Below are 8,794 nucleotides of genomic sequence, written 5' to 3'. Positions count from 1 at the left end.
CCAAGTCGAAATTCGAAATTTCAGTAGAATGTGGAAAAAAATGTCCATGTAAATTCCACAAAATATCAGTAGATTTCTGTTTCTCAATTTAGAAGAGAAATATTTTGCCACGGGCCGCAGGTTACCAATTTTTCATAGTCATTTCATTTTTTTTGGGAGAAAAATTTCGCCATATGCCGCAAGTTACCAATTTTCCAAAGACGGCTCGTTTTTTTCCCGAATTGTGGGAATTTTGGAAGGAAGAAATATCAGTATATTTCATAAAATATCAGTAGATTCAGTATATTGCCAAAAATATCAAAAAATATCAGTGGGTCTACTAAAATTTCAGTAGACATGGTAACACTGGATCAGTAATCGATTAAAACTACAATAGACCTACAAACTTATCTAGAGAATGAGATGGGGGAGCCACTGTCGAAAACTACCCAATCAGGACTCCTAACTAGAAAAATCTGACATTTGAATGATGTTTTTCAATATGGCATCCTATGGTAGTTCGTAGTTCTATTTTTCACCATTCTCCAAATAAGTTTGTAGGTCTGTAAAAGCTGTTTTTTTTTAATTCGTGTAAGTAGGTTTTACATAGACGAATACCTTTATTTGTGAAATATGTCGGTAAATATCGGAAAAGTCATATTTTGCAGTCAATTTTTTTAAAAACTAAATTACCTACGTACTTAATTTATTCGGTTACTTAATTCATGTTATGTAAAATAAAACAGTAAGTAGAAGTTCGTATCATTGAACCTGAACTGAACGAATCAAATGGCACCGTTGGATTTATTTGATTTGGAACCGTTTGGTAAAATGTCCACGGAAACGCTTTTCTGACAACTAATTAGTGTTGCCAGTACTTAAAATTAATTCATAATATTATATTAGTCTCTAAAACAGAAAAATATTTGAAACGTCAACTTGTTATGAAATTCTAATGCCGGCGCTCCATTGGCACGCAAGTCAGACGATTTACAGTCTTCGGACTTTTTTTTCGCGTGGAGCACCCCAGGTCTGCGGACTTTTTAATCCGCAGACCAGGCTCGTTGGATTTCAAACATGTTTGATATTTTACTCGCCGAGCCGCTGAAATTCGTACGTTCACCACGCTTTACCGTCACATTATTATCTATGCCGACGGACGACAGCGCCATCATTATTTTACTGTCATTCAAAGTGTTCGGACATCTCACATCGATAACGACAATGGTAGATCTACGAGTGCATTCGAAAAGTTTCTTGGAAGATTTTATTAGTTGTTTTAAAGACAACCCATCATTGTGGAAGACGACCAGCCCACTATACAAGAATCGTGATGCCAAGTCCTTGGCGTATGCGGAACTTTTGGAGATTTTAATCAAGGTGGAGCCGCAGGCAAGGGTCGACGATGTTAAAAAGAAAATACAGACATTGAGGTCGGGTTACAGAAACGACCAAATGGAAGGTACGTAGGAATGCTTTAAAGCTATTTATTATACACGTGCAGATTATGAAATTGTCGTACCTAGCTCTGAAAGTGACATCGCATTAGATTAGCTACTATTAAGCAATTAAAACATACAGCTATGAATCATTTCTAGTCACAATAAAATTTCTTATTCTTTGCCGAGGTAGGTAATAAATAATAATAATATATAGGTACGAGGGAATGCTTTAAAGCTATTTATTATACACGTGCAGACTATGACATTGTCGTATCTCTGAAAGTGACATCGCATTAGATTAGCTACTATTAAGCAATTAAAACATACAGCTATGAATCATTTCTAGTCGCAATAAAATTATTTATTCTTTGCTGAGGTAGGTAAGAAATAATAATATATAGGTACGATCATGGCGGTGGAAGCGCGGCTTATTGAGTCGTGGTCGGGTCCCAGGTTCAAATCCTGGGTCTGACAAGTACACATTGAATTTCAATTTGTGTATGAGTCAGAGTATGGACCTAATATGTTGAGCAAGTGGCTGACATCCATTTCTCGTAAAAACAAAATCTGTCAATACAAACCTCCACTCCGTGGAGGTCCATATTATGATCGGACATGGTCGAAAGAAGAAGAAAAGGAATGATCATAAAATCAAAAATCGCTCGAGTTAGGTTCCTTCAGAGACAATCAATAAATCGTCAATCATCAATCAAAATTAATGGTACAGTTTGGTTATGAGGAATACAGCGGAAAACACATTTTGAAAATACCCGATATACTGGATTACACCAATTATACCAATATCAATATTAACCGTATGAAGGAATGGGTACTTAGGGGAGAGATAATAAAAAACAAGTTTGAGTATTATGTTGTATTTTAACAATTTACATTTTGTTTTACAGAATCGAGCTCAATATCCAGCATGGTGGACGATTTGGAAAACATGTCTCCTGATGAGAGTTACTCCAACTCGTTAAACAACGAAGATTGTATTGAGGTAAAACATTTTAACTAAATTGTTACATTGGTTTAATTTATCTATTGCTTATCATACTTTCTTGCCATGTGACAGCCCCGGTAGTATTAAAATATTTTTCGAAATCTCCTCGCGCTTTCTTAGCATTGGCAGTCGAGTTCCGATTAGTCGTTGCTTCCAAAGGCGCTAAGGTGTCCTGTGACCTCAGTCCGAGCTCTATTAAACCTGTCTCAGGATTTTTCCTATCAAGGTCATGAGAAGGAGTATAAGTATGTGTTGATTTGCGTTAAAGAAAGTTGTGCAGCACACAGCAAGTTAATACAACTGTATTGATATTTTCAATTTTCATGTTTATTGGAGCTTGAAAAATGCGGAATCTAGCAGCTAAAATGCCAAAAACATTTTCTATAATTCGCCTGGCTCTGCATGTCCGATAATTATATATTCTTTTACTGTGATTTAATTGCCTTTGTGAATACGGCTTTATGAAATCGTTACGTAATGCAAAGGCTTCATCGCCAATATAAACAAATGGCAGTGCATCAGAATTAGCAGTAGGTTTTTTTGGTGCAGGTATTTTTAATCTGCCTTCGTCTAAACGTTTGAAAAAATCAGATTTTCTCAGTACGCCTCCATCAGAAATACGTCCATTTGTTCCAACATCAACGTAAATAAATTCATAATTAGCATTTGCAATCGCCATCAAAACAATGCTGTGGAAATGTTTGTAATTATAAAAGTGGGAGCCGGCGCCTGCAGGTGGCACGATTGCAATGTGTTTCCCATCAACTGCGCCCAGGCAATTTGGAAATTGCCATTTACTATTAAATTCTTCTGCAATCGTCTCCATTTCTTCGTGCGTATCAGGGAACTGCAACAAAAAATAATCAACATTTTATTTACAGATAGAATATTCGCCTTCAACATCCACGTTGTCGACTACTCCAAGGTCGAATCTCAATAGACAAACTAAGCAAGACTGAAGATGAATTTGATGTTTTTGGCAAAATGATGGCCATGAAACTACGATCGATGTCACAGGGACAAAGATTGCTGGCCGAGAAGCTGATGCATGAAGTTGCCTTTATGGGACAAAGTGACAAAATAATGCCAGCAACTACTGTTCATACTCAACCAGTTTATCGTATATTAAGCAAAAATGTACAAAAGCCGGTGTAATAAATTAATGTTTTTTGTATGAATAAATATCTTGTAAAAATATTTGTTTTTTTGTTTGTTTTTATGCCTATAAACCTTAGCTTAAGCGATACAACAAATGGTAAGTATTTGAGCTATGTTAGCAAACCTATATTATTATGTGGCCTCATTTAGAAATCAAATTCCATGCTTGCTTTTCGAAGAATATGACTAGTATTACAATACATTCAACAGGAATAATTAAGCAGCTTGCTTACAGCCTATATGGAGAGTCCTGGCTAGGTACAGCATTCTAATGGTCTATTGAATATTTAGCATGTCAACGATGGCCTTATTTGTGACTATATATATACCTATCTCAAATGCATCTTGTCTGGCATTCTTATGATGTTGCCGTCTATGATTTATATAGGTAAAACAATCCACTAAACGTTCACTTTATAAGACCAACCAATGTCTACTTGTTAATGATATATTTGTAAATTTGCCCAACTTTATTAGATGACGTATAATATAATACACACCTTGAAATATTCTCCTTTCAAAACGTCAATGATGACTTGGCAAGTTTCGGGAATTATCTTGCCCAGAGTTTGTCTTCCAATCGCAGTTCTATAATGCAAGTCAGTGAATGTTCCGCCGGCAGCCAAAAATCGCAGGGTTGCACATAATCTATCATGAGGAGAAATAGCTTCCCTCATCATAGTATTTTTTTTTTTAATAAATGGGGAGACCAAATTATACAGTTCTGTGTATACATCCTCCGACATTCGCAAATAATTGCGGAAATCGCTCGGTTGCAAACGCAATTCTCGTATTAAATTTGTGTGGGATAATGTCGTTCGTTTCCTTATCCAATGTTTCACCCAGTATTTGTGTACCCTTTGCTTCGTTATTACATTATCTGCCACCCAATAACCCAAAAAACATAAAACGTCGGTATCATTTAACGCCATCACGATTTAACTGTCAGATATACGTATATTATCTATGCTGTCAAAGTCGACTGTTTTACTCGTCAAATTAATTATATACTCGTTTCGTTGAACGTCTGTTGGCCAGTAGCAGAACGTAGAAAAATCTGAAGACTTATTGTCGTCGGACTTTTGGCTCGCCAATGGAGCGCTGGCATAACCTCCTATCGTGGTCTACAATAATACAAATTTAACAAACTGTCGTATTCAATCATTTTAAATATACAAAATATAAAGAATGCTTCATAAATAGGTAGCCATTTAGTTAATTTATAAGATTTATAGGTATGACGAGTTTTTAAAAATTACTTTTGATTAGAGCTTTTCATAATTGACCACTATTGTTCATGTCGACAGTATGATATTGTGACTTAGACGACAATCGAACTCGTTAGGTAATATAAAGATCATTCCGGGTTGATTTAACACAGTTTGTAGCTTAGAATCTCCGTTACAAAATATAAATAAAATGAAAATAAATTCTTTGTCTGACATAATAATTATAGTAATGATATTAAATCGAACTTGCATAGAAAATAGTGCTGGATTTTGAGATAACAAGACCAAAAGCGGCGTCTTGTTCGCGTATGGTTACTTATGAATAATAGGTATTGATTATTAATCTATAATACATAATATAATTCAAGTGCACTCCTATGGTGTAAATATCTAATATATTAATATGAACACCTCACTATATATAAATGCCGAATAATGCTTATCAACACTTTGACAGATTGCCATTAGTCTATGGATCGTCCGAATTGGTTTGACGTTTCATGTCAAACCATTTCTGATGGTCCGAGAACGGTTTGATTTTCAATGATACACTGAACCAAACGTCAAATTTCAAACCATTTCCGGTCAACTACAATTTGTATGTATATTGTCTATGGTTTAATTTGATTTGTTTCGTTCATGTTGAAAGAAACGAACCTTAGATAAGTACCCACCTACTTATTACATGAAACTATAAATATTGTCAGTGCAAATAATTTATTTATAACATAAGTACATATTATATTTTTATTATTGTATATCGGTAGGCAAAGGAGTCCAATCTCTTTGGTACCTAGGTAATGTATTATTAAATTTGTAAAAAAAATGATAAATTGTAAAGAGATTGGACTCCTCCCTTCAATCTCTTTGATAAATAAACTTTGCAACCCACTAGTTTTTAACGAAAAACTGGAATTTCATTCTGATATTACGTATTGATTTCCATCAGTGACGTTCTGTGGGAGTAGGCAGGTCATACGTTACATACGGGTGACAAGAAGGGGCGGCGAATGAAAATATTACCTACATCTTTTGAGAGTGATGCCGATGTTCTATAAACCAGACGACGCAGTCATTTTCAATAGATATGTACCTACTAGTCTTCAATCTCTTTGGTACCTACTTAGTATTTATCGATATATTAGTTTAAAAAAATAATCGAAGCATAATAAATTCTGATAATATTATTATCATTGTTAGCTAATGTACCTACCTACCTAGTATGTTTAAGGTTACAAACAATTTTTCACAGCGTTTGTTAGTTCCACATACTCCATGTAGGTACCTACCTAAAATGACCGCTGTTTGTAGGTTCCATGGAAATGCTTTTTCTTCTTAATAGATGGATAAATAAATTAAATTCAGAATTTCAGTCCTATGCCACATTTCTTTTACCACGGGAAAAAACTCGGCTACAAATCGCAGTCCTCAGTTCCCAATGAATACGACAAAATATTCATCAGAATCACCACCGCCTTGCGCTAAAAAGAATTTTCCAGAGTTTTTGCAAGGCGGTTTCATTGGCTCAGGCCGAATTCAAATTAGCAATACCCGACGCGGGTAGAAGAATAGTTTTCAATAAGGCATATTCTCTCAGCCGGCACAATTTTCATTTGACTAGCATCAAGTAGAGTAGGTAGTTTGCATGCCAAAGTCCTTAAAATTGAAAATATGATTTATTAACATGTGGTCCGGAATTGTTGCTCTACTGGTAATATTCAAAGGTCGCCGACAATGATTTGGTCTAAAGTAAATAATGATCTCTTAATTAAATTTAAATCATAACACTGTCAAAGTGTATAAAATATGGGGTGACCAAAAAATGATATCTTCTAATATACGTAAATTTTACTAAATTCAATTTGTTAATCAGCTATTTGGTGGGAAATATTGCAACCAATATGATGGATAGCCACGATATAAACTTAATAATTATATATTAAACCTGAAATCGTCCGAGAGCTAAACATACGAAGGATGTTGAAATACATATCCACCTACATTTTTATTTCATGTGCTATCCAAAAAATATTATTAATGAATAGTATTTATTTTGAATGTGTAAGACCTATTACATAATTATTTAAAAAAAAAATAGGTACATATTGTTAATTCTGATGCATATTTTTAAAAAAAGTGGAATATAGTGATGTCTGTTTATTATAAAAAGAAAGTGACTTTTTATTAAAAGAAGTGAAAATATATTTAATTATATTTTCATTTCTTTTAAAATGGAATTCTACCAAGTAAATGCTAACTCAATTAATGACTTTTTATTACTTACCCGATTAGTTTAATTAATTTAGTCTGACACTTTTACAAACAAGTAATGCAATTTTACTTTTAGTTGGTAGGTACAATAATTATTGTATTTTGTTGGTAAGTAAAGCCAATGCAAGAAATAATTTATACTTATAAAAAATGATTAATAACGTGGAGTCACCCACAGATTATTTTTTTATTCAAAGCTAGCGGATCGCTGAGAACAAGACAAAGGTACCGACAGTATTGAAGCACCCAGGGCTGTCGAAGACGTCTTACTTGCTTTTATGATAAACTAGCTGACCCGGCGAACTTCGTACCGCCTCTGAATCAAGAAATCTTGTGTTAACTTATTAGCTGAATTTAATTAAGTTTTTATGAATACTCAAAATTAATTAAGTTCAATAAATGTGCAAAAATCAAATAAAAATGAAAAGTATTTTAATTACATTGAAATGAATGTAATTCATGTGGCAGCAAGGTATTTGCTTTATTGAAGCGAATATATATGATTCGCGTAGCATTGTTGCACTACTTTCTGTTAAACTATTTGGTGGATGGGTTGCACTCGGGTCGATTCCCTTCATTGAAGTAACTTGTGCTATACGACATTTTTCGTTTTGTTGTCAAGTGCGAGAACGAACAAAGTGGATGGTGATCATGCTACGTACAATTGACCGTGAGAGAAACATTCATTTTCTAGATTCAGGCCACAAACACTCAAGGATTGGCCTTGTGATTTGTTGATCGTGGTTAGCAATGATGTTCGGGAACACTTTGTTGATGAGGTCGTCTTTCGTTGAGACGAAATTGCAAAAATTCAACGGAAACGAAATCAATCCGCTCGATTCATCGACAGGAACACGGCCGTTACCGATAGTCAGCAATTGCTTGGAGAAATCTTCAGCAGATGGATCGTTTAGCAATGCAACTCGCATGTTTGTCGTCAGCTGAAGTGTCTTCACATAGCACCACAGAGTGGATGATTTGAGGCAAGCATTTATTTCATCAGCAGCGGTCGATCTTGGAATGACTGGTAGTGTTTGGCGAAAATCACCAGATAGTAGAATCATTGCGCCTCCAAAACTTCTTGAGTCATTGCGCAGATCTTTCATAGTTCGATTGAGTGCTTTCAATGCGCGTTTGTGCGCCATTGTGCATTCATCCCAGGTGATGATTTTACTTGCTAACAAAACTTTGGCTATTGCTGAGTATTTCGCAATGTTGCATGTCGGTTTTTCAGTCGGCAATTTCAACGTTGAATGAGGCGTTCGGCATCCTTCTAACAACGTGGCCGCTATCCCAAAAGAAGCAACTGCTACAGCATTTTCGGATCTCGCACGAACAGTAGCCAAAATTAATGACATGAGGAATGTCTTCCCAGTTCCATCGGGCGCGTCGAGGAAAAATAAGCCACCATTTCCATCATCAATTGCCTTCATTAACGTATCGTACATTTCCTTCTGTTGAGGGTTCAACAGTGGTACATTCGTTAGAACTGATTGGTTCAATACATCTCGATCATATTCACGATCACGTTCCAATTCTCGATTGAAAGCGTCGTTCATTCCACGATGTGGCGTTGGCATTCCTAACTTGACTAAAAAACTGCCGCACATGAGGTAACACATGTATTCGATCAACAGCAAAGCCTGGTCATGTATCTCCTCATTCACCTCGAGATCGGGATTCCCTGAACTGACACAAATTCGATGTAAAAT

The 8,794-nt window shown here is 35.4% G+C and overlaps 1 protein-coding gene across 1 annotated transcript; it reads left to right on the top strand.

The window, feature by feature from the left end:
* Positions 1 to 975: 975 nt before the first annotated feature.
* LOC147079339 (uncharacterized) lies at positions 976 to 3,619 on the top strand. The gene is made up of 3 exons (XM_085941739.1): positions 976 to 1,441; positions 2,327 to 2,421; positions 3,306 to 3,619. The coding sequence occupies exons 1-3, from the start codon at positions 1,057 to 1,059 to the stop codon at positions 3,381 to 3,383; spliced, it is 558 nt and encodes a 185-aa protein (XP_085797865.1). The 5' UTR covers positions 976 to 1,056; the 3' UTR covers positions 3,384 to 3,619.
* The last annotated feature ends 5,175 nt before the right edge of the window (positions 3,620 to 8,794 follow it).

Source organism: Rhyacophila brunnea, unplaced genomic scaffold (assembly GCF_057557595.1).
Source record: "Rhyacophila brunnea isolate RB1 unplaced genomic scaffold, BYU_Rbru_1.0 scaffold_1, whole genome shotgun sequence".
Lineage (NCBI taxonomy): Eukaryota > Metazoa > Arthropoda > Insecta > Trichoptera > Rhyacophilidae > Rhyacophila > Rhyacophila brunnea.
The sequence above is the reverse complement of the archived record's forward strand: the minus strand, read 5'-3'. Positions and strand labels throughout refer to the sequence as shown.

Excerpts from the sequence above, each read along its gene's own strand:
- LOC147079339 (XM_085941739.1), top strand. The coding sequence starts at position 1,057 with ATGTTTGATATTTTACTCGCCGAGCCGCTGAAATTCGTACGTTCACCA. Across the intron at positions 1,442-2,326 it reads CAGAAACGACCAAATGGAAG|AATCGAGCTCAATATCCAGC; the intron begins GTACGTAGGAAT and ends TTTGTTTTACAG. Across the intron at positions 2,422-3,305 it reads ACAACGAAGATTGTATTGAG|ATAGAATATTCGCCTTCAAC; the intron begins GTAAAACATTTT and ends TTTTATTTACAG.